Source organism: Mustela putorius, unplaced genomic scaffold (genome assembly GCF_011764305.1).
Source record: "Mustela putorius furo isolate JIRA1106 unplaced genomic scaffold, ASM1176430v1.1 tig00000228_pilon_pilon_pilon, whole genome shotgun sequence".
NCBI lineage: Eukaryota > Metazoa > Chordata > Mammalia > Carnivora > Mustelidae > Mustela > Mustela putorius.
The window spans coordinates 75,810-102,141 of record NW_025421322.1 but is presented as its reverse complement, the minus strand read 5'-3'; the positions used below and the strand labels follow the sequence as shown (position 1 = coordinate 102,141).

Below are 26,332 nucleotides of genomic sequence, written 5' to 3'. Positions count from 1 at the left end.
CCTCCACCCATGCGGTTGCTCAAGCGAATCATCTGGCAGTCATCTGTGCTTCTGCTCACCTCATCCACCTATAAAACACCTTTGGAACAAGATGGAATCGTGAGGGAGACAAACCATTAGAGACTCTTAATCTCACAAAACAAACTGAGGGTTGCTGGGGGAGGCGGGTAGGGAGAGGGTGGTGGGGTTATGGACATTGGGGAGGGTATGTGCTATGGTGAGTGCTGTGAAGTGTGTAAATCTGGCGATTCACAGACCTGTACCCCTGGGGCTAATAATACATTATATGTTAATAAAATATTTTTTTAAAAAAACCACCTTTGGAGCCTCTCCACTTCTTACTGTCTGTCAGCTGCTTCTCTGACCATGTCGCCATAATCTCTCTCATCAGAAATTATTGCAGTGACTCCCCAATTGGTCTCTCTGCTTCCATTCTTGCCTCCTTAGAGCTGACATTCCACTGAATACTATTACAAATGTAAATGAGGGGACACCTGGGTGGCTCAGTCAGTTAAGTGTGTCTGCCTTTCAGGTCATGATCCCAGGGACCTGGGATGGAGTCTTTGGGGCTCTTTGCTCAGTGGGGATCCTGCTTCTCCCTCTGCCTGCTGCTCCCGCTGCTTGTGCTCTCTTTCTCTCTCATTCTTTCTCTCTGACAAATAAAATCTTTTAAAAAAGATAAATGAGCTCAGACCACTCTCTTGTTTATTTTTTATTTTTTAAAGATTTTATGTTTATTTATCAGAGAGGGAGCACAAGCAAGGGGAGTGGCAGGCAGAGGGAGAAGCAGACTCCCTGTTGAGCAAGGAGCCCAATGTGGGACTTGATCCCAGGGCCCCGGGATCATGACCTGGATTGAAGGCAGATGACTGAGCCACCCAGGCACCCGCCCCTCCCAGACTCTCCTGTTTAAAACTCTCTAAAGACTTTTCACTGCAAATAGAATAAAATCCAGTTCCTTATTTTGGAACTTACAAAGTCTAAATGACACAATCCTGAACCCTCCTTATACTGCTGTCCTCTCTGCTTGGAAGGTTCTTCCCACAGATCTTTGCGTTGGGGACTCCTCAGCATTTAGGTCTTGGTTTGAATATCGCCTTTAGAGACAGTTTTCTGAGGATTTTCAACCTGCCTGGTCTTTCTCTTTGTTGTTACCTGACATCTTTTCTCCCATTGCCTTTTCACTATCTGAAATTTTATCTATGTGTTTACTTGTTTACTGCTGGTCCAGCTCCATTGGGATGCAAGCTCTAGCACCACAAAGTAGATGTTCAACTAACATTTGCCTAATAAATCACTTATTCATACCACAATATAAATGATTGACAGGTACTCCAAGTATTTCATTTTTCTTGGGCATTACATTTTAATTGGGATCAAAGCTTTAGGATCAGGAAAAAGCAAGCTGGAAAGATTTTAATCATCAATTTACTGACCGAGGAGAATTTCTTCACCACTCCCCTGAAAAATCATCCCTCTCTTTTTATAGGCCACCCCCATTTTCTGTCTGTACTTGCTTCTGGATCCCCTCCAACCTTCCTGGGAGGTTCCCTCAGAAATCTGTTCTTCCCTAGTTGAATCCACCCCCTTCCCCCAACCTTAATAAATGTTTGAACACCTGGGCTGACAGATTCTTGTTTGCAGAAACTACACCTTGGCAACTCTTGTCAGAGGCAACGTCAGGTTCTGGGGGTCGAGGAAGCCCTACTCAGCCTGCCTCTCAGCGGTTTTCAGAAGCCTACTGCCACCTCAGCGTTACGCTCCTGGCCTGTCCACACCCTCATTCTTGCCTACCAGCTCTGCTGAGCCCATATTTCCTGTGCCTTTCCTGGCCTGTACCTTTGCTTGTCTTTCTGCTGGCTGGACGCCTAATTTTGGCTCCTGCTTCTCCGTTTCTGGAAACACTCCACCGTTACCGCTGCTGCAATTCTGCCCCCTAGTAGCTGAAACTGGAAACACATCTCTGATTGGACCCACAGCACTCGGATTTCTACTGCCCCTAGCTTCCATCATTCCCAGAAGGACACAGGTGCTGGAGAATCTCTCCACTCATACGGGCTTCAGGAGAACTGGCTGTCTCTGTGGCATGGTGACAAGGTGACAGTCAAGATATTTCTGTGAAAAATCAAAGATATTTCTGTATTCAAGTCACACTATCCCCATCATCCCATCAATGGTATGTTCTCCCTTTTTTCCTCCCTGTCCCTTGTTCACGACAAGGATGGCAGTTTCTCTCAGGGCTGGCATGAGAATTTGGTAACTCTTCAAATTAATGGATATTCTGTAAGTGTCCAACGTTTACTAAGTGAGGGTGGAAAGAAACTAGTTTTCTCTTAATAAAAATTACTCAAACTAAGGGATTTATAACATGTAATTTCCTAAACCAGAAAACGTCCTGGGAAGGATAATTTTCTTAATGCTCCAGCAATAACCACATATTTATTTTATATAAATTATATAAATATATATTATATAAATAAATTTATATTTACTTTTATATTATTTAATTTATACAATATGTATGGGGGTGGGGTCTGGCTTCTTTCATCAGCATTTTTCTTCTTCTTCTTCTTTTTTTTTTTTTTTGTAACCTCTACACCCAATGTGGGGCTTGAACCTACAACCCAGAGATCAGGCATCACACACTCTATCAACTGAGCCGGTTAAGTGCCCCTCATTCTGCATATTTTTTGCTTTTTTTTGTTGTTGTTGTTTAAGAGAGGTAAGTGGGGGAGGGGAAGAGGGAGAAAGAGAGAGAGAGAATCTTAAGCAGGCTCCACACCCAGCATGGAGTCCCATGTGGGGTTCAATCTCACATCCCTGAGATCATGACCTGAGCCAAAATCAAGAGTCAGACACTTAACAGACTGAGCCACCCAGGATCCCTCATTCAGCATGTTTTCGACATTTATCCATGTTATTGCATATAATTGTTCTTTTTCGTGCTGAATAGAATTCCATCGTATAGATGTAGCATAATTTGTTTATCCATTCTCCTATTGTTCATACTGTTCCCAGATCTTTCCAGGCTGTTATGAATGAAGCCACTCTTTGTGTACAACTTTTCATGGATGTATGTTTTAATTTTTCTAGGGAAATTACTTAGAATTCGCTGAGTCACAGGTATATATTTGAGTTTACTAAAAACCCGCCCAAGGTGGTTGTGTCACTTTACTTTTTTTTTTTTTTAGATTTTTATTTATTTATTTGAGAGAGAGATGGTGAGCAAGGAGGTCAGAGGGAGAAGCGGACTCCCCATGGAGCTGGGAGCCCAATGTGGGACTCCATCCTGGGACTCCGGGATCATGACCTGGGCTAAAGGCAGTCGTCCAACCAATTGAGCCGCCCAGGCATCCCGTCACTTTACATTTTAGGAGATATATAAACCTATAAAATGCAGGTAACAAAATAACTTACCCTCACTATCTTTTGCTCAGTAGGAGAAGTTCATCAGCTGGGGCATCGAACTCCAGGAAACTGTCAGCTGGAAGGTCTTGGAGCTGGAGGCTCATCTTTTAGTTGTTAAGCACAAGTTGCACAATCAGGTCACAAAATTAGTCACTCCAGATTGGTCAGTTCTAGCAAGGCATGACTTTATTTTTCAAAAAAACAAAAACAAAAACAAAAACAAAAACAAAACTGTGCTTTTCATCAGTTCAATAAAGGTGAAATCCCAAGTTAAGTGGTAACAATATTTCAGATTTATTCCAGTGATGTTTTCAGTGTCCTCTCTAGATCACTGCTGGGAACATTCAGATCACATGGGTGTGTTTCTCATGTTGTTCTTCTTGTTCTAGGAGATGGGGATGCAGACACCTTTACTGCATCACCTGAAATATATAATACTTTTTAGTTATAACAATTTTTAAAAAGCATAAAACTAATACACAGTTTAATACATGATTGTAAGGCAAACACTGCAGTAATCACCCTCCATGAAAAAAGCCGGTACCTCACCGTCACTCCAGAAGCCATTCTTCGGCCCTTCTTTTTTTTTTTTTTTTTCTTTTTTTTTTTTAATATTTTATTTATTTGACAGAGAGCACGTGTTCACACAAGCGGGGGGAATGGAACGCAGAGGAAGAGGGAGAAGCAGGCTCCACTAAGAGCAGGGAGCCCGATGCGGGACTCAAACCCAAGACCTCAGAATCATGAGCTGACCCAAAGGCAGATGCCCAACCAACTGAGCCACCCAGGCGCCCCTCTTCGGCCCTTCTTAAACACAAATCGTTTCCCTCACTACAAAGTGTAACCACTCCTGACTTTTACATTCATTGTTACCTTTTTTTTTTTTTTTAAGATTTTATTTATTTATTTGACAGTGAGAGAGGGAACACAACCAGGGGGAACGGCAGAGGGAGAAACAGGGCCCTATGCTAAGTAGGGAGACTGACAAGGGGCTCAATCCCAGAATCCTGGGATCATGACCTGAGGAGCCAAAGGCAGAAGCTTAACCAACTGAGTCAACCAGGTGCCCAATTGTTACCTTTCTTTTATTTGCAGTTTTATTGTCCAACTATGCATCCTTAAACACAATAGGGTTTATTGTTTTGTAAAATATGTCTTCAGTTCTTTAAATATTAAAGTTTCCCTTCACCTCTTTTCTCCCCTTGCAATTTATGTATTAAAAAAACTGGATTGGGGTGCCCGGGTGGTGCAGTCAGTTAAACACCTAACTCTCGGTTTCGGCTCAGGTTGTGATCTCAGGGTTGTGAGATCGAGCCTGGAGTAGGGCTCCATGCTGACTGTGGAGCCTGCTTGCCCTCTCCCTTGCTCTTTCTCTCTCAAATAAATAAATAAATAAATCTTAAAAACAAAACAGAACTAGATCACTTATCTGTAGAATTTCCTGGAATCAGGCTCTTGTTGACTATAACTTCAAAATGTATCTATTTATCATTAACCTCTGCCCTCTATACTTCCTGCAAACTGATAGTTGGGTCTAGATATTAAAGTTTGATTTCTTGGGGAGGAAGAGTCCTTCGTCGTTGGTGATGTCTTCTTCATAAGGAAACCCATACTGTCCAGGTAGCTCTCTCTTTGTGTTGCCAACAGCCACTGCAGCCTGATTCATCAAGGGTTGTGAAATGATGATATTCCAATTCTATCATCTCTTCTTAATTTTATTGTTGAGATGCATCTAGATGTGTTTATACTTTTTTTTTTTTTTTAAAGATTTTATTTATTTATTTGACAGAGAGAGATCACAAGTAGATGGAGTGGCAGGCAGAGAGAGAGAGAGAGAGAAGCAGGCTCCCTGCTGAGCAGAGAGCCCGATGTGGGACTCGATCCCAGGACCCTGAGACCATGACCTGAGCCGAAGGCAGCGGCTTTAACCCACTGAGCCACCCAGACGCCCGTGTTTATACTTTCTATCATTATTTATTTGGCTATCTAGTGACATAGCTATGGGAAAGGCAAGATCCACTTTTTTCTTTTTTTTAAGTGAGCTTAATGTGGGGCTTAGAACTCACAACCCTGAGATCAAGACCTGAGCTAAGATCAAGAGTCAAGCACTTGGGTACCTGGTTGCCTGGGTGGATCAGTCATTAAGCATCTGCCTTTGGCTCAGTTCATGATCCCAGGGTAATGGGATAGAGCCCCCCATCAGACTCCCCACTCAGCAGGAAGCCTGCTTCTCCTTCTCCCACTCTGCCTGCTTGTGTTCCCTTTCTTGCTATATCTCTCTCTGTCAAAGAAATAAAAATCTTTAAAAAAAAAAAAAAGAGTCAGGCACTTAACCTACTGAGCCACCCAGGCACCTCAGGCAAGATCAATTCTTGAGTCTTTTTATTTACCAGTTTTCAAGGTAAAGAGTTGGTGCTCAAGCATCCTTCCAAGATGACCAAATGTTTCTTTAACACTATTATGAAACACATGGATTTAAATATATTTTTATCTGTATTGATACTTAAAATGACCCATCTTTGGTCAACAGGAATGTCTTCAAATTAGATTCCAAATCCTTTTAACATGACTTTATCAATCTTTTTTTATTCTATCAATTTTTGATAGATTTTTTTCCATATCCTCACCAACATTTTTTATTTATTGACTTTCAAAAATTTTTTTTAAGATTTTATTTACTTATTTGACAGAAAGAGATCATAAGTAGGCAGAGAGGCAGGCAGTGAGAGAGAGGAGGAAACAGGCTCCCTGCTGAGCAGAGAGCCCAATGCGGGGCTCAATCCCAGGATACTGAGATCATGACCTGAGCCAAGGCAGAGGCTTTAACCCACTGAGCCACCAAGGCACCCCCACTGACTTCTAATTTTTTTGATAGTTTTTTTTCTTTCTTTGGTATAATGTGATTTTCCAGACTCATCATATACATTTTCTTAGTCCTAGATTAGCCTTTTCCCCCAAAAGCTTTACTATTATTATTATTATTATAGTAATCTCTACACCAAACATGCAGCTCAAGCTCTTCGGACTGAGCCAGTCAGGAACCCCTGTTCTTTTGGGGTTTTTTAGTGGGAAATGATATTTCAAGACCACATTTGGTTCTAGAGTTGTTCATTGCTATTGGATTGGTCATTGTTTCTTTTCTTCTGCTTTCTTTCTCTTTCTCTTCCCTTTCCTTTTTCCCTTTTATTCTTCCTTCCTCCTTCCTTCCTTTCTCCCTCCCTCCTCTCCTTCCTTCTTTCTTTCTTTTCTTCCTTTTCCTTCTTTCCCTCCAACCTCTTAAAAAATATTTTATTTGTTTGTTTATTTATTTGTCAGAGAGAGAGAGAGAGAGGGAGAGCGCACAAGGAGGCAGAGTGGCAGGCAGAAGTGGAGAGAGAAGCAGGCTCTCTGCTGAGCAAGGAGCCTGATGGGGGACTCGATCCCAGGACCCTGGGATCATGACCTGAGCCGAAGGCAGCAGCTTAACCGACTGAGCCACCCAGGCTTCCCATCCTTCCTTCCTTTTTTGATAAAATATTTCCTGAGTCATACTGATACTTTCAATTCAAATTCAGAGCTAGAAGATTTTTACATGTCTTCTAATATATCTCTTCTACGTGATATATTCCTTTCGTACGACCTTCTAACTACATCTGTACCTTATTTTCCCCTCACTAAAATTCTGCTTCACAAGGACACTGGAGATAATAGAACTAGAATATCACATAGTTTCTCATTTGTTTTATTCCTCTTTTTAACTTTTTAAGTCAGGTTTATTGAAGTGTATTTAACATATAGTAAAATTTACCCTTTTTAGGTGTACTGTCTGATGAGTTTTGGCAAATGTATGGAGTTGTGTAGTTATCCTCACAATCAAGCGATAGAACACTACCCGCTCAGAGTCAGTGTGAGAAGGACTAGACAAGGGCTTGAAGAGTGGAAGGCGTGGTTCCTTGGGGTCATCTTTGAAGGCTTGCTACATATCACATCAAGCTTCCATCGAGGCCCTTTCCTCATTACACATACTCTCCCAGGCAATTTCATCTAATTCTTTTCCTTTAATTACTGGCTCATGAGAACTCCTACATCCATATCTCTTGAGCTCTAGGCCTAACATACAGTGATTACCTCCTGGAGGAGCCACATTATCTTTTCCCAAACCTGCCTCTTCCCTCCATGCCCTAGCTTGGTTATTACCAGTTACCACTGATTGGTTTTTCATCTCAGACCATCACCCTCACCCCTCTCTCAATTCCTACCGACAACAGATTTCAAGTCTATCAATTACCTTTTTTTTTTTTTAATATTTTATTTATTTATTTGACAGACAGAGATCACAAGTAGGCACAGAGGCAGGCAGAGAGAGAGAGGAGGAAGCAGGCTCCCCGCTGAGCAGAGAGCCCGATGCGGGACTCGATCCCAGGACCCTGAGATCATGACCTGGGCCGAAGGCAGAGGCTTTAACCCACTGAGCCACCCAGGCGCCCTATCAATTACCTTTTGAAATATGTCTGCCCTCTGTCCTTCCTGCTGCACTTTGCTGAATTTGTGCTTTTTGTTTCTCTAGCCTCTGCTTCCAGTCCAATGCTTCCCTCCTCCCCTTCGCTGCCCTCCGCCTCACACACTTTCACCTTCTCATCTCTTACCTTCTTCCACTCTATCCTCAATAGTCTGCAGAGTTATATTTCTTTTTTAAAAAAGATTTTATTTATTTGACAGAGATCACAAGTAGGCAGAGAGGCAGGCAGAGAGAGAGAGAGGGGTGGAAGCAGGCTCCCTGCTGAGCAGAGAGCCCGATGTGGGGCTCGATCCCAGACCCTGGCATCATGACCTGAGCTGAAGGCAGAGGCTTTAACCCACTGAGCCACCCAAGCACCCCTGCAGAGTTATCTTTCTTTCTTTCTTTTTTTTTTTTTTTTAAGATTTTATTTATTTATTTGCCAGAGAGAGAGAGAGAGTGAACACAGGCAGGCTGAGTGACAGCAGAGGCAGAAGGAGAAGCAGGCTCCCCGCTGAGCAAGGAGCCCCATGTGGGACTCCATCTGAGGACGCTGGGATCATGACCTGAGCCGAAGGCAACGGCTTAACCAACTGAGCCACCCAGGCATCCCCAGAGTTATATTTCTAAATATAAATCAGGCCATATTATTCTGCTAGCTAAAATTCATGAATTACCTGTCACCATTTATAGGATAAATTCCAAACATATCTGAATCCTCTCTGGTCTTTTCCACATTCCAAAATATACTTGCCCTTCCCCCAAAGAAGCCATGATTTTTCCTTCTTGCATATGGTTCTTTTCTTGGTACGTCCTTCCACACTTCTCTATCCATAAATTTCTACTTCTTCAGGAGAAAGAGCAAGAGTTTCTCTTCTCTGAAGCCTGCCTTGATCTTCTCAGACTGACTTAGGATTGTTCTCCATCTGCTCTCATTTTATCTTTTATGTAACTCAGTTATATTGATTGATATAATCCTCACTACTCCCTGTACCTATTCTGGAAAAAATGCTTCCTTAGGAATAAGAACCACATTTTATTGATTGCTTGACTGATTTTAAGAACCACATCTTTTTGGGGCACCTGGATGGCTCAGTGGGTTAAAGCCTCTGCCTTCGGCTCAGGTTATTTGATAGAGAGAGATCACAAGTAGATGGAGAGGCAGGCAGAGAGAGAGAGAGATGGAAGCAGGCTCCCTGCTGAGCAGAGAGCACAATGCGGGACTCGATCCCAGGACCCTGAGATCATGACCTGAGCCGAAGGCAGCGGCTTAACCCACTGAGCCACCCAGGTGCCCTAGTTGTGCATTTTCATTGCTAAGAAGGAGACTGGCTATATTGGTTAGAGTCTTCTATCGATAGTGGAAGACTGACATCGATCAACTTAAACCAAAGGGGATTTAGAGAAGGGATATCAGTTCATAGAGCCAATGGGAAGAATGGTGAGACTAGAAGTAGGAAGGGCACAGGGCTATCCTTGAGAGACAGGAAACAGAAGTGGAGAGAAAATCTCAAAGCTGGAACAAATGGAATGAAGTTCAACTATTTTCTGTCTCTTTGGGCAGAGTTCAAGAAGGAATATCCAATTATAGCTATGCCCCTGCCTAGCCATGACAGCGAGGCCCCTGATAAGTCCCATATAACCAGCCAATGGAAGTGAGGTAATTTCTCTCTCTCTTTTTTTTTTTTTTTTTTAAGAATTACTTATTTTAGACAGAGATGGGGGGCATGAACAGAGAACAGGGTGGAGGGACAGAGGGAGAGAGACAGAATCTCAAGCAGACTCCCCTACTAAGCACAGAGCCTGACAGGGCTTGAGCCAAAACCGAGAGTTAGGTTCTTTTTTTTTTTTTTTTTTTAAAGATTTTATTTCTTTATCTAACAGACAGAGATCACAAGTAGGCAGAGAGGCAAGCAGAAAAAGAGGAGGAAGCAGGCTCGGAGCATAGAGCCCGATGCGGGGCTTGATTCCAGGACCCTGGGATCATGACCCCAGCTGAAGACAGAGGCTTTAAACCCACTGAGCCACCCAGGCACCCTGGGTGAGGGTTAGGTTCTTAACCTACTGAGCCAGCTCCTTAACCATGTTTTAAAATTAGTTTTTAAAATGTTGATTGTTTTTATTAACATATAATGTATTATTTGCTCTAGGGGTACAGGTCTACCAATCTTTGGACCTGTATACCTCACAGCACTCACCATATCACATACCTTCCCCAATGTTCATAACCCAACCACCCTCTCCATATCTCCTTCCCCTCAGCAACCCTGTTTGTTTTGTGAGAATACGAATCTCTTATGGTTTGTCTCCCTCCCGATCCCATCTTGTTTCATTTTTTTTCCTTCCCTACCCCCAACCCCCGACATTGCATCTCGACATCCTCATATCAGGGAGATCATATGATAATTGTCTTTCTCTGATTTACTTATTTCACTCAGCATAATATCCTCTAGCTCCATCCACGTTGTTGCAAATGGCAAGATTTCATTTCTTTTGATGGTTGTATAGTATTCCATTATATATATGTGTGTGTGTGTGTGTGTGTGTGTATCACAGCTTCTTTATCCATTATATATATATATATATATATATATATATATATATATATATCACAGCTTCTTTATCCATTTGTCTGTTGATAGATATCTAGGTTCTTTCCATAGTTTGACTTATTGTGGACATTGCTGCTATAAACATTTTGGTGCATGTGCCCCTTCGGAACACTACATTTGTATCTTTAGGGTAAATACCCAATAGTGCAATTGCTGGGTTGTAGGGTAGCTCTATTTTCACTTGCTGAGGAACCTCCATGCTGTTTTTCAGAGTGGCTGTACCAGCTTGCATTCCCACCAACAGTGTAGGAGGGTTCCCCTTTCTCTGCATCATCTCCAACATCTGTCGTTTCCTGACTTGTTAATTTTAGCCATTCTGACTGTTGTGAGGTGGTATCTCATTGTGGTTTTGTTTTGTATTTCCCTGATGGAAGTGAGGTAATTTCTTGAAAGGAATACAATGATGTTAGGAAGGGAAAATGGATACCTGGTAGCTAAAAAGATATTCATTACACTAGCACATAGGAAATGTTCAATAAATATATTAATTTAAATTAATAATTTAATTTAAAACATTATTTAAAATATTAATTCAAATATTTATTAATGTAAGCTCTTGGTCTTAATATTAATCTAATATTAATTTAGAATATTAATAAATATTAATAAATAAAAATTAAAATATTCATTTAAACTTTTAAAAATATTAAACTATTAATTTAAACTATTAATTTAAAATATTTTAGGGGCACCTGGGTGGCTCAGTTGTTAGGTGTCTGCCTTCAGCTCAGGTCATGATCCTAGGGTCCTGGGATCCCTGCTCAGGGGGACGCCTGCTTCTCCCTCTCCCACTCCCACTGCTTGTGTTTCTACTCTCACTGTCTCTCTCTCTCTGTCAAATAAATAAATAAAAATTTTTTAAAAATAAAAAATAAAATATTTTAAATTAAAAATTAAAAAATAAAACAATTAATTAAAAAGAAATATAATTAATCAATAAATATTTTAAATCAATGAACGAATACTTGAACCTTTACTTCCTGCCATACTAAACTGCAGCCATTCACCAAATGTCTCAAGACAACCTCTTATTTCCCCACATTTACAAGGGCTGCCACCTCTTTTTGGATGGCTTCTCTCCTCTTGTCTGCCTACGAATGGGTTTGTTCTCTACGAGTCACCTTAAGTGAAACAGCCTCTTAGGAATGTTCCATGTCCTTTCTCCAACTTGTGCTCTTCTAGTATATTTTGTGTTCCTCTGTTTCACTGCTTCACTGATTGTATTCTGTTATATATCAGGCTCCCCCAGAGTTGGTTCCTGTTGTTTGTACCAAAAGTATCCTTATGGATACTTTTCCCCTCTCCTACACTTTACATTTTTTTTATTTAGGAATCCGATTATTTTAATTTAAGATTATACTTTTTTTTTTCCAATAAACACTATCCCCAATGTGGGCCTCAAACTCATGACCCCAAGATCAAGAGTCACACGCTGATCTGTACTCTCAGTACAAACTGAGCCAGCATTTGTATCTGGTGCATGTGCCCCTTTGGTTTTTTCCTTAAGATTTATTTATTTATTTGAGAGAGACAGAGAACACGGGGAGGGGAAGAAGTAGAGGGAGAGAGAATCTGAAGCAGACTCCCCGCTGAGCACTGAGTGGGGAGCCCCACATGGGGTTTAATCCCAGACCCAGAGATCATGACCTGAGCAAAAATCAAGAGTCAATGCTTAACCACTGAGCCACCCAGGCATCATGGAAGAGTTCTATAGTCTTAAAATTCAATTTCCAGGGGCGCCTGGGTGGCTCAGAAGGTTGAGCCACTGCATTCGGCTTAGGGTCCTGGGATCAAGGCCCACATTGGGCTCTCTCCTTGGCGGGGAGCTTGCTTCCGCCTCTCCATCTGCTTGCCTGTCTGCCTACTTGTGATCTCTCTCTGTCAAATAAATAAATAAAATATTTAAAAAAAATTCAAATTCCAGTGCTGTGGGTTTGGCTACTACACTCCCATTTTTACCAGTTTGGTCATTGAACAACCAATTTTATTTATTTTATGTATTTTTTAAAGGATTTTATTTTTGAGTAATCTCTACACCCAACTTGGGGCTTGGACTCACAGTCCCAAAATCAAGAGTTGCATGCTCTCCTGACTGAGCCAGCCATGTGCCCATGAACTACCGATTGGAAATCTTGTGCTGAGTCCCTAAAACTAACTATTAAACGATAGAACCTCATGATATTGTAAGTTGTGGCCCATCTTTTTATACATATCCACAAGTATTTCTTGCACTAAGAGGGCTCCATGGAAGAATAAAACCAGCTTTCTGGATAATTTTTATTCCTATCTTCAGGAATTTACATGTAGATTCTATTTGGAGAGACAAGCATTTAAATAATTTAACAGAAGCCAAAACATGCATACACAAACAGGCTGCATAGCTCTTGTGAAACATTGTTAAAAAGTCACTTCTCTAAGCACCAAAAATACGCTTTCTCTCATTTCCAATTCTCACGATGTCTGTCAGTGTGATGTTCATGAAAGGGGCTTGATTAACAGTGTTTAGTTGAGGGGCGCCTGGGTGGCTCAGTGGGTTAAGCCGCTGCCTTCGGCTCAGGTCATGATCTCAGGGTCCTGGGATCGAGTCCAGCATTGGGCTCTCTGCTCAGCAGGGAGCCTGCTTCCTCCTCTCTCTCTCCCTCTGCCTGCCTCTCTGCCTACTTGTGATCTCTCTCTGTCAAATAAATAAATACAAAATCTTAAAAAAAAAAAAAAGACAGTGTTTAGTTGATACTCTGGTATAGAGAAGTTGGTTGATGATATCAAAAAGGACCCTAGGAGAGATTAAGAAAGAGAAAATGAGTTGTAAATAAATATGTTGGAAAATGTCACATACTAATCGATGAGATAATGCTTACTTGACACCTTAAAATTTCAGCTTGAGATTATGCCTTATCTATGTTTTTAAGTATAAACAATATTGTCCCAGTGCTGACTCAGAGGGATTTTTGTCTTCCTAAATCACCTATATTATGTCCTTGAGCACAGTAGGTTTTCCTGAATGTCTCCAAGGATGTCCAGTTTGTTATGCCTAGAAATTAAATTAGTTTGGGAATGTAGCATAAAGGATTAGGGTTCCATTTAGAATTTTTCTATTTCTTTATTTAGTTTTTTAAGATTTTGTTTATTTATTTAAGAGAGAGAGAGAGATCGAGTGGACCAGTGCGGGGAGGGTCAGAGGGCAAAGCAGACTCCCTGCTTAGCAGGGAGCCTGACCCAGGACCCTGGGATCATGATCTGAGCTGAAGGCAGATGCTAAACCAACTTAGCTACCCAGGCACGCCTTTATTTATTTATTTATTTATTTATTTATTTATTATTATTTTTTAATGACAAACATTTCGAGAGAATTAAACATATTTTTTCAGGAAGAATGTTTTTCATTAAGTGTTTTAAGATTTAAAAGATCTCTTTTGGGGCGCCTGGACGGCTTAGTTGTTAAGTGTCTGTCTTCAACTCAGGTCATGATTCCAGGGTCCTGGGATTGAGCCCTGCATCTGGCTCCCTGCTTGGCGGAAGACTGCTTCTCCCTCTCCCACTGCCGCTGCTTGTGTTCCCTCTCTTGCTGTCTCTCTTGCTCTGTCAAATAAATAAATAAAATCTTGAAAAAAAAAAAAACTCTTTTAAACCCACCAAAGTCAGGTGTGAAATAGAGGAAATGAGTCATTAGGAAAAGGACGTAATTTTTGCAACAAAAAGTGTTACATATACTTCTAATTTATTTGAGGTTTAGAAATTAACTTTTTCTTCTTTTAAGTAACTCACTACACCCAACTTGGGGCTCAAACTCTTGACCCCAAGACCAAGAGTCTCATGCTATACAGACTGAGCCAGTCAGGTGCCCCAGAAGTTCCTTCTTTGTAGTTAAAATAGAAAGCTTCTATTAAAAATCTAACAATCTTGGGGCGCCTGGGTGGCTCAGTGGGTTGGGCCGCTGCCTTCAGCTCAGGTCATGATCTCAGGGTCCTGGGATCGAGTCCCGCATCGGGCTCTCTGCTCAGTGGGGAGCTTGCTTCCCTCTCTCTCTCTCTGCCTGCCTCTCCATCTACTTGTGATTTCTCTCTGTCAAATAAATAAATAAAATCTTAAAAAAAAAAAATCTAACAATCTAGAAAAAAATAGGAAATGAAAAAAATGTTTAAATCTTTTAAAATGTAAGGTGTGTCATTGATGGACAAAATGCTTTTGTGGGATAGAATGGCATAGGAGACCTACAAGTCTGATAATTACCTGGCTGCACACACCCAGACATCTATTTTTGAAAACTGGTGGAAGCAGTTTCACTGCAGATGCCTGAATAATTTTGTGATTATGTAATGCCCTGGTTAATTTCAGAAATCACTCAAAGCAGTGTAAGGGATTAACAAAGTAACCAAAAAAGATCAAAATGTAAAAGGGTCATGCCCAGATATGTTTTTTAATGCTCCAATCTGAATCTTTGACTTTTATCCTCTCCTCTTTCTAAGCTGCCAAACTGGCTTTTCTGGAGGCAGGCCTGATCTGGGTGAGTGACAGTTAGTGATATTTCTGTTTGGGTAAAATCTCCTTTGAGTTTTGGTCTTCTTGCTCCCCCCCTCCTTAATTCTTTATCTTTTCTTCCTTTTTTATCTTTTATCTTCATACTGTGTCCTTTTGGCTTTCTTGGTTCCTCTGGGCTCCATGTTTGCTCTCTTCCATGTTTCCCTCCAACTCTTTCTGTCCCCACTTGTCACTTTTCCCATGGCCGGCTAGTTCCACTCCTGTTTTCCTACATGAAGTGTTTAGGAGGTGTCCTGGTGTGGGAAAGTAAACAGCAAACTTGACTTTTCAACTTCCCTGGGCCAAATATTACTTAGTGTGACAAATCTTAACAAATAAGCATAATTATTTATTGGTAGTGTGTCTTCTAAGGATACATAGGACATATAAAATGTGGGTGGCTCTCACACCCAGTGGGGTCACTATAATGAAAGGAAAAAGGCAGAGCAAAAATGGAAAACAACAAGTGTTGGCAAAGATGTGGAGAAATTGGGCGCCTGGGTGGCTCAGTGGGTTAAGCCGCTGCCTTCGGCTCAGGTCATGATCTCAGGGTCCTGGGATCGAGTCCCGCATCGGGCTCTCTGCTCAGCAGGGAGTCTGCTTCCCTTCCTCTCTCTCTGCCTGCCTCTCTGCCTACTTGTCATCTCTCTCTGTCAAATAAATAAATAAAATCTTTAAAAAAAAAAAAAAAAAAAAGATGTGGAGAAATTGGAACCCTCGTGCCTTGCTGGTGGGAATATAAAATGGCACAGCTGCTATGGAAAACAGTTTGGCAGTTCCTTGAAAAGTTAAACAGAATTACCCCATTACTCAGCAATTTCACTGCTAGGTAAATACCCCAGAAAAATTAAAAGTAGAGACTTGTACAGATTCTTGTACACCAATGTTTGTAATAGTATTAGTCACAATGACCTAGCGGTGGAAACAACCCAAATTCATCAATTGATGAATGGATAAACAAAATGTGGTACATACATACAATGGGATATTACTTAGACACAAAAAAGAAGGAAATTCTGTCACATGCTACCACATGGATGAGCCTTGAAAACATTATGCTAAGAGAAATAAGCCATACACAAAAGGACAAATATTGTATAATTCCATTTACACGAGTAATCAACTCTTGGAGAGAGAAAGTAGAAAAGTGGTTGCCAGGGGTGGGGGCAGCAGTATGCAGGTCCAGAAGGGGAATCAAGAGGTTAGTGTTTAATGGGAATAGAGTTTCTGTTGGGGATAATGGAAAAGTTCCAGAAACAGATAGTGGAGATGGTCGCACAACATTGTTAAGGTACTTAATGCCACTGAATTGCATACTTAAAAATTATTACAATGGTAGGGGCACATAGGTGGCTCAGTCAGTTAGGCAACTGACTCTTGATTTTGGCTTAGGTCATGATGTCAGGGTTGTGAAGCCAGGCTCCACATGGGGCATGGACCCTGCTTAAGATTTTTTTCTCCATCTGCCCCTCCTCTCCTCTTAAAAAATGATTACAATGGCAAATTTCATGTTATGTCTATTTTACCACACATACACAAATGTAGGTGGTTTGTGGCCAGCCCAGAATGGGCTCCACTAAAGTACCTTTTCCTAATAAGGGCCAACTTAGGGCCCAGAACTGGCTATGTGTCTGCTTCAATTTCAAAGACCTGGAGGAGGTTGAATCTCTCTTCCCAAACCTCTGCCTGAAGCGGGAATTACTATCATCACTTAGTTATTTTCATAGAGCAGTCCCAAGAAAGTACTATTTAATAAGACTTAGGACTTTGGGAAAAACACAGAGTTGTGCATTGTAACTGGTTGTTATATGGGATTTCCATAGAGTTAATATATTGGAGAATTAAATTTTTATTTTTTTATTTTTTTAAAAGATTTTATTTATTCATTTGACACAGAGAGATCACAAGTAGGCAGAGAGGCAGGCAGAGAGAGAGAGAGGAGGAAGCAGGCTCCCCGAGGAGCAGAGAACCCGATGCAGGACTTGATCCCAGGACCCTGAGATCATGACCTGAGCCGAAGGCAGCAGCTTAACCCACTAAGCCACCCAGGCACCTGGAGAATTAAATTTTTAAAAACCCAAACTTTCACTTTTATTACCAAAACACCACCTGGTTGTTATAGAAAATTTAGAAAATAAAGGTAACGAGGAAATAAAAGTCACTTATAACCCCATCATCCAAAGAGAGATAACTGTAACATTTTGGTATATATCCTTTCAATAATTTACATTTCATCTATATTATATATATGTATGTATCTGTGTATAGTGTATAGATATGTATATGCACTTATGTTTGTGTACAAACTGTTTTGTGTGTGTGTGTATATATGTATACGTATATGTATATATATATGAAATATATATATATAATGAAATTTTATAACCTCCTCTTTGAATTTAACAATGTCTTCATACAAGTAGTGGTTAAAATTTGGATCTGCAGGACGTTACTTTTGTTTAGAAGCTCACTTTGTCACACTCGTCCCTTAGCTGCTTTGGTGGAGCAGTAAATAAATAGAAAAGTCTCCCAGGCATTATATTATGTGAGGAAAAGAGGACTGTGTTTGGCAATTTGGTTCCCTCATTCAGATACATGTTTAGGTTGGAGCAAGTCAAAGACATAGATGACTCCTTGAGAAAAAATGGTAGATGGAGCCTCAGTGGTTTGCCTCGGTCTGGTGGCCGTGTGTAGCTGGTAGAGTCATTTGCAGAATTACTAGTCAGCCTTCAGAGCCTTTTGTTCAAGTTCCTTAAAATAGACATCCCTATTCACACTAAGAAAATAGAGATTGTTTCAGGCTTTTGCTTTTCTTTTGGTAATTTTGTCTTACACGCGGGAATAATGTCTACAGCTCAATTTGAATTTTCCTCCATAGGAAAGCGGACTGTTGGAAGGCCCTGACCAAACTCAAGTGTGGAAGCATAGCAGCAGGGGCAGGGGAGGAATCAGAGCAAAGGTGATTTTCATGGCAGCTTTCTTTGTTTGATGTACCTAATCAGTGAGTGTGGCTGGACCTGTGCACACATTGGGACAGGAGCTGGTTCAAGGTGACTGACGTCTCACCACGGAAGTCCTCTGTGGGGAAATGAGTTGGCTTTCTTTGGAGACTGTGTACCTCCAGGAAGCAATCCGTGGCTGCCACAGATTGACCTCATGCTGTATGCATTCAGTTCAACCCTCCTACAGATTTGCCCCCTCTGTAACATTTTTTCCTCACCCTTCACAGCACTGGTTCCCTATCTTTCAAGGCTCAGCTTAAGGGCTACCTTCTTACTCAGGGTTTCCCTGACCATCATATCTGTTCTCCATCGTGGACCCTATTTGTTTCCTTCCTTGAACTCACAACCGCAAGTTTAAGAGTCATATGCTTCTCTAACTCAGCCAGCCAGGCGCCCCAGGGGAATTTTTTTTTCTAAATCTAGAAACTTTTTATTTTTTAATATGTAAATAAATAAATGAATTTATTTATGATAGGGAGAGAAAAGGAGAGAGGAAGGGGGGGGGAGAGAGAGAATCTCAAGCAGGCTCCACACCCAAAGCAGAGCCTGACATGGGGCTTGATCTCACATCCCTGAGATCATGACCTGAGCTGAAATAAAAAGTTGGACCCTTAACCGACTGAGCCACTCAGGCACTCCTATTTTATTTTATTTTATTATTTGTTATACGTAGGCTCCACACCCAGCATGGAGCCCAAGTTGGGGCTTGAACTCACGACCCTAAGATCAAGATCTGAGGAGACCAAGGGTCAGATGCTTAGCTGACTGAGCCACCAGGTGTCCCTAATCTAGAACTTTTTTTTTTTAAAGAACTTTTTTTTTTTTTTTAAATAAATGAATAATATAGGAGGTCAGGGGCCCCTCATTGCAACTTTCTTACTCTCAGTTGACTTTTTCTTGACCCAGCGTACTCTTCAGTCGCCCTCACGTTGCCAGTTGTTGTGCACGCAGGGAAGGCATGCTATTTAATTTGTGTTTCCTCCACCACCTCTTTTCATCTCCTTTACTCCTCTTCTTTTCTGGTCTATTACCTCCTCTGCTTGCTTCTATGGTTATTCTCTTTAATGCCTCCCCCTTCATTTTTCTTGGACTCACTGTATGATATATTTAAAATGTCTTGATTCCAAAGATATTAGAAAGCATAACAAAATATACACGAGTGCACATATGTGCAGCTGTACCTATAGACACAAATTGACTCATAAACTGGGGTGGAAGGAAAGCTGGCATGGAGGCACCCACTTCCTCATGGAGCCCATCTCACCAAGTCTATAGCCATCTCCAGTCGGGCATTCTAAGGCCCCAGATGTTCTTGCTTTACTTGTTATGGACTGAATATGCCCCATGATTAAAGCTAACTCTTCTATCAACTCCCGTTAAGGACAAAGGCAGAGTTCACTACAAGGGACAGTGTCCTAGTCTGCTAAGGCTGCCATACAAAATACCACAGGCTACGTGGTTTAAACAGCAGAAAATTATTCCCAGTAGTTCTGGAGGCTGGGGAGTCCAAGACCAAGTTGCCCACAAATTCAGTCCTGGTGAGAGTACTTTTCCTGCCTTGCAGACAGCTGCCTTCTTCCTATGTCCTTACACGGGCTTTCCTTGGTTTATGTGTGTGGAGAGACATCATCTCTCTCTTCTCCTCATCCAATCCTATGGATGAGGACTCCATCCTTATGACCTTATTTGACATTAATTACATCCTTATAGGCCTTGTCTCCAAATACAATTACCTTGGAGGTTAGGGCTTTGACATATGAATTTGCAGGGTTGGGGGAATACACAATTCAGCCCACAGTGGGCATGAACTGGATATGACTGTGTGTTGTGCACTTTAGGGATTTTGTAGATCATGTTCTCTGGTTGTGCATATTCTACTTGATTTCTCAATTGTCGCTTTTAAGTCTTTTTTAAAGATTATTTATTTATTTATTTATTTATATGACAGACAGAGATCCCAAGTAGGCAGAGAAGCAGGCAAAGAGAGAGGAGGAAGCAGGCTCCCTGCTGTGCAGAGAGCCCGATGCAGGGCTCCATCCCAGACCCCTGGGATCATGACCTGAGCCAAAGGCAGAGGCTTTAACCCACTGAGCCACCCAGGCGCCCTGCTTTTAAGTCTTTAGTGAAGACTTTATAGTGAATAGCAAATTTAACTGTACAACAAAGCAAACAAGTTGAAATTATATTATTAATATTTCTATTTGTAATAAAGGAGTGTGTAGTCTGCATTTTTAAATAAGTAAACCCTATGCCTAACATGGGGCTTGAGCTCATGATCCCAAGATCAAAGGTCACATACTCTACCGACTGGGCCAGCCACAGGTAACCCTGTAGTCTTGTATTTTTTAAAGATTTTATTTATTTATTTGAAAAAAAGAGAGCACAAGCGGAGGGGAGGGGCAGAGGGAGAGGGAGAAGCAGACTCCCCACTGTGCAGGAAGCTCCATGTGAGTCTGTATCCCAGGACCCTGGAATCATGACCTAAGCTGAAGGCAGACACTTAACTGAGCCACTCAGGTGCCCCTGTAGTCTGCATTTTTAAAACGAAAATAAAATTGATTAAATGTGGCTTGATTTTCACTATCATTATGTGCCAGTAATTCTGAACAATGCAAGCAATAACCTACTCATCTAAAAAGTCTTTAGTTGCTCTTGGTTCTAAAGATTTGCTGTGGTTACTGGTGAAAGATTTTAATAGCCTCAAACTGACACATTTTTATTAGTTATCCTTTAATAAACCTGGTATTCTACATCGAGGTAAAGTGGTAGAATTCAGTGATGCCGCGGACTCCTAGAACACATGGTCTCAGCTATACGCATTTGTTTCAGGAGTAAGTTCATAGAGGCTCAGAATGATCTTAGCTCCCTTCTCGCTCAGTTCTTGTCTCCAACCTTTGTGTTATTACATATTCTGTGTTCAAACAGTAGATTTTAAATAAATAATGATAATACTTTATAGATAGTAATAATTATATAGACAAACAGAATTTGAATTACTTCATTTCTGCATTTGAATCACACTTCATTCTCTCTTTTGCAGGTAGTTCAATTTTATTAAAATTTACTCAGTTACTGGACAATTATTTACACAAAATATTATTATGTTAAGGTATAATCAAGGGATCAAAGTTCAGGTTGGTAGGTATGTATAAAATCTTTCAAATAAACGGTTGTGCTTTTTCCTTTCCTTTCCTGTACTGTAATATTTATCTTATTTAATTTTTAATTTTTTATTTATAGGAATGCATATATAAAGTTCAGTAGAGAAAATTTGTTATTGTCTCTTTCTTTTCTGGTCATTATTGTCATTCAATTTCTTGATTGTAAAAAAATGATCCATTTGTGGTTTCAAAAATGCCCACCCCAACTCTTGTCTCCTAATCTTCTTCCCACTTCTCCCTGATCTTTTATCCCTAATTCACTCACTCCTGCCATTTTTTGGTTTACTTTTTCTTTTTTTTTTTTTTTTTTAGTAATCTCTACCCCTCTGTGTGAGGCTCAAACTCATGACCCTGAGATGAAGAGTCACATGTTTTGCCACCTAAGCCAGGCAGGTGTCCCAAATTCTTGAGCACAGAAATTTAGCTACCTTTGTGAATAAAAGAAAGGCATCTGTGAGTGTCACAGAGTTAAAAGGAAGGGAGGAGTACACCTGTGAAGGGGTCAGAATTTTCAAGGAGTGAATCCAAAGGCCAGCACTGAAGATATTCAAGGGACAATGACGTGGGGTAAACAAGACGAGGCTAGGAGACCCACCTGCCCTTTTCCTGTTGGTAGTTTCCATCCTTTGTCAAACGGAGGTTAGATTCTGTGAGGGAGATAGAAGCTTCCTTCTAATCCAGTTACCGCAAACCCCTTGGAGAGCTGTATGTGTATGTTTCGCTTTCTAGTGTCCTCAGGAACTCATCTCCTAGGGCATAGTTTTAGGCTGAAACTGGTTTTTTCAGGTCAAAAAAAGTCAAACAGTTGCAATTTCACGGTTTCAAGTGTTCCTAGTTACTGGTCATGATGATTATGATGAAGACCATCTTTCGATTCTCTAATATCAAGATATTCTTTTGGTAGGTCCAGCAGGTTTCTGGCCCTGGATACAGACTCAACAGAGGGCCTCACCCTTTGCAATGGGAAAGATCTCTATAGAGATACATAGTTACAAGGAAAAAGGAAGTTCATTGTGTAACTTTAAATTCCGTTCCTATTACCAGACCACATAGTTACGGAATATTACAAATACTTCTTTTTTTTTTAAGATTTTATTTATTTATTTGACAGACAGAGATTACAAGTAGGCAGAGAGGCAGGCAGAGAGAGAGAGAGAGAAGCAGGCTTCCTGCGGAGCAGAGAGCCCGATGCGGGGCTCGATTCCAGGACCCTGAGATCATGACCCGAGCCGAAGGCAGCGGCTTAACCCACTGAGCCACCCAGGCGCCCCAATAAAATCATTTTTGAAAAAAGGATAAAGAGGCTATTTGGGCCAGAAAGGATCACAAAATATTAAATCTTGGGGCGCCTGGGTGGCTCAGTGGGTTAAGCCGCTGCCTTCGGCTCGGGTCATGATCTCAGGGTCCTCGGATCGAGTCCCGCATCGGGCTCTCTGCTGGGGGGGGGGGTGTCTGCTTCCCTTTCTCTCTCTCTGCCTGCCTCTCTGCCTACTTGTGATCTCTCTCTGTCAAATAAATAAATAAAATCTTTAAAAAAATGATTTTATTTTTTAAGTAATCTCTACACCCAGTGTGGGGCTCAAACTCACAACCCTGAGATGGAGAGTCACATGCTCTACCAACTAAGCCAGCCAGGCATTCCACAGAACAGCTTATTTATCCTAGTGGTGACACAGCCCATATAAACTTTTTAAAGATTTATGTATTTATTTGAAGAGAGAGAGAGGTAGGTGGTGCAGAAGGAGAGGGAGAGAGAGAGAATCTCAAACAGACTCCCACTGAGTACAGAGCCCAATGCAGTGCTCCATCCCATGACCCTGAGATCATGACATGAGCTGAAATCAAGACCCGGATGCTCAACTGACTGAGCCACCCAGGTTCCCCACAGCACCTTTAACCTTTTTTAAAAAGGTAAAAATTTAACTAAAAGGAAGTCTTTTCTGGTTTTACTTACAGCTCAAAGGAAAAAAGATTAAATCATATCATGCTTAATATGTATTTTGAAAGATCGAGTTTTGTAGTTTGATCAGTCACTTAAAAAATTCTTTAGATTTGTAGTTTTTTTTTTTTTAAAGATTTTATTTATTTATTTGCCAGAGGCAGAGGAAGAGAGCTCAAGCGAGCACAGGCAGACAGAGAGGCAGGCAGAGGCAGAGGGAGAAGCAGGCTCCCCGTTAAGCAAGGAGCCCGATGTGGGACTTGATCCCAGGACCCTGGGATCATGACCCAAGCCAAAGGCAGCCGCTTAACCAACTGAGCCTACCCAGGCATCCCTAGATTTGTAATTTAATCTTTCTTTGAATTTCCTGGGGTTTTGGAACTAATGGTGGGTTTTTTTTTTTTTTAAGTAGATTTTATTTATTTACTTGTCAGAGAGAGAGAGAGAGAGTACCAGCAGTGGGAACAGCAGGCAGAGGGAGAAGCAATCTCCCTGCTGAGCAAGGAGCCCAATGCAGGCTCAATCCCAAAACCCTAGGATCATGACCTGAACCAAAGGCAGATGCTTAACAGACTGAGCCACCAGGCATCCCTCATGTGATTTTTTTTTTTAATTCCACAGTGCATTAGAGTTATTACATAAATTTATGCTTGTAACATAAAGGATAATGATTGATTGATAAGTATGCTAAAAATACTAAATGCATTAAATAATTAGAATTTTAGTATCTAGGCAGAGGAGACACCGCCGCAGTTGCCGCCACCTCGGGGATTTCTGGCTCTTTCCTCTTCGCCTTAAATTCGGGTGTCTTTTATGAATAATCAAAAGCAGCAAAAGCCAACGCTATCAGGCCAGCGTTTTAAAACCAGAAAAAGAGATGAAAAATAGAGGTTTGACCCTACTCAGTTTCAAGACTGTATTATTCAAGGCTTAACTGAAACTGGTACTGATTTGGAAGCAGTAGCAAAGTTTCTTGATGCTTCTGGAGCAAAGTTTGATTACTGCCGTTATGCAGAAACACTTTGACATTCTGGTGGCCGGCGGAATGCTGGCCCCAGGTGGTACGCTGGCAGATGACATGATGCGGACAGATGTCTGTGTGTTCGCGGCACAAGAAGAGCTAGAGACCATGCAAGCATTTGCTCAGGTTTTTAACAAGTTAATCAGGTGCTACAAATACCTGGAGAAAAGTTTTGAAGATGAAGTAAAAAAGCTGCTGCTGTTCTTAAAGGGTTTTTCAGAGTTGGAGAGAAACAAGCTGGCTATGTTGACTGGTGTTCTTCTGGCTAATGGAACACTTAATGCATCCATTCTTAATAGCCTTTATAATGAGAATTTGGTTAAAGAAGGGGTTTCAGCAGCTTTTGCTGTAAAGCTCTTTAAATCATGGATAAATGAAAAAGATATCAATGCCGTGGCTGCAAGTCTTCAGAAAGTGAGCATGGATAACAGACTGATGGAACTTCGTCCTGCCAATAAACAGAGCGTTGAACACTTCACGAAGTACTTTACAGAGGCAGGCTTGAAAGAACTTTTGGAATATGTTCGGAATCAGCAAACCATAGGAGCTCGAAAGGAACTCCAGAAAGACCTTCAAGAACAGATGTCCCGTGGTGACCCATTTAAGGATATAATTTTGTATGTCAAGGAGGAGATGAAAAAAAACAACATCCCAGAACCCGTTGTCACTGGGATAGTCTGGTCCAACGTCATGAGCACCGTGGAGTGGAACAAAAAGGAAGAGCTTGTAGCAGAGCAAGCCATCAAGCACTTGAAGCAATACAGCCCTCTACTTGCTGCCTTTACTACTCACGGTCAGTCTGAGCTTCTGTTACTGAAGATTCAGGAGTATTGCTATGACAACATTCATTTCATGAAAGCCTTCCAGAAAATAGTGGTGCTTTTTTATAAAGCTGAAGTCCTGAGTGAGGAGCCCATTCTGAAGTGGTATAAGGATGCACATGTTGCAAAGGGGAAGAGTGTCTTCCTTGAGCAAATGAAAAAGTTTGTAGAGTGGCTCAAAAATGCTGAAGAAGAATCTGAGTCTGAAGCTGAAGAAGGTGACTGAATTGTGAAACTATACCCTCAGTAAAGTAAACAGGAGTTGTAGATAAAATGTCATGTCTCATGTGTCCTGGTTCTTACATCTTCCTACCTCCCTATATCAAGCATGATATAAGGGCTTTCATGGCAAATTTTATTTTAACTGTTTCTATGGAAACAGTTGGGTTTAGTTTCTAAAACCATGTTTTAAGTAGCTACAGGAGCTATAGATTTGAATCTAATGTTGCATTAGTCTTTTCAGTTATCTTCTACCTCCTGTATTTTCTACCGTAATAATGTAATTTAAGGCCTTCCACAATGAACAGTTCACTTTATTCCCTAGGTTTTCTATATAAACAGTTTTCAAGATATGATTTGGTTAAAAATAATTTGTTATAAATATTCTGTTTGCAAATTAAACTGTAAAAGTAAAAAAAAAAAAAAAGAATTTTAGTATCTAAAACTGTTCATCAGGGGACGCCTGGGTGGCTCAGTTGGTTAAAACTGTTCATCATGCATGTTGGGGTTCTAGACAATATTTTCAAAAATATGCAAAATACAGCAAGAATATGTATACTGCTAAATAAAAGAAACTGGAAAATCTGCCTAACATGATCATCTTTGCTCTTCCTTGATCACAGGGATGTGAATAAGAATACAGATTTTAAAGGATTGTTTCAATCAATAAAAAAACTAAAGCCAGATGGCCTATCAACTCAGCAATGTTTAGTGCAGGAAATAAGCAAATCAGCAGCTGTCATGTAAAAGGCTGTATACCTAGCTGGGGACTTGAGGATGGGCCTAATGTGATACGTTTTGAAGTCTCTGAAACCACAGTTTAGTGTGAAATAGGGCATTTTATATGAATATACAACTGAAGATATGATGTTGGGGATCAAATGCAGAACGAATATAAATAACCCTATAATGCCGTAGAGCTGTTTAGGTTATGAACCACCATCACACTTGGGAAACTGACACCATTCAACTCTTCACTGGATATTCAAGGGGAATTTTGTCTGAGTCTACATTTCTTCTGCTTTTTGATGGAGAATCATAATTTTCACATTTCTTTTATACCTTACTTACTTTCGGATTTTTTTCTCTAATGCCCTCTAAATCAGTAAGATATTTTGGGAAGAAGTTTCCAAATAGTAATGGCATATGTTTAA

The 26,332-nt window shown here is 40.9% G+C and overlaps 1 protein-coding gene and 1 long non-coding RNA gene across 2 annotated transcripts; one reads left to right on the top strand and one right to left on the bottom strand.

Moving 5' to 3' along the window:
* Positions 1–881: 881 nt before the first annotated feature.
* Positions 882–22,146, bottom strand: LOC123391443. Its single transcript, XR_006606116.1, has 3 exons — positions 21,774–22,146; positions 3,418–3,830; positions 882–2,115 (listed from the first exon to the last, which is right to left on the bottom strand). It is a non-coding gene; the product is annotated as an uncharacterized LOC123391443 (long non-coding RNA).
* Positions 22,147–23,834: 1,688 nt separating this feature from the next.
* LOC101686044 (basic leucine zipper and W2 domain-containing protein 1-like) lies at positions 23,835–25,765 on the top strand. The gene has a single exon (XM_045077943.1). It carries the CDS (start codon positions 24,094–24,096, stop codon positions 25,183–25,185), a length of 1,092 nt encoding a protein of 363 aa, XP_044933878.1. The 5' UTR covers positions 23,835–24,093; the 3' UTR covers positions 25,186–25,765.
* Positions 25,766–26,332: the final 567 nt, after the last annotated feature.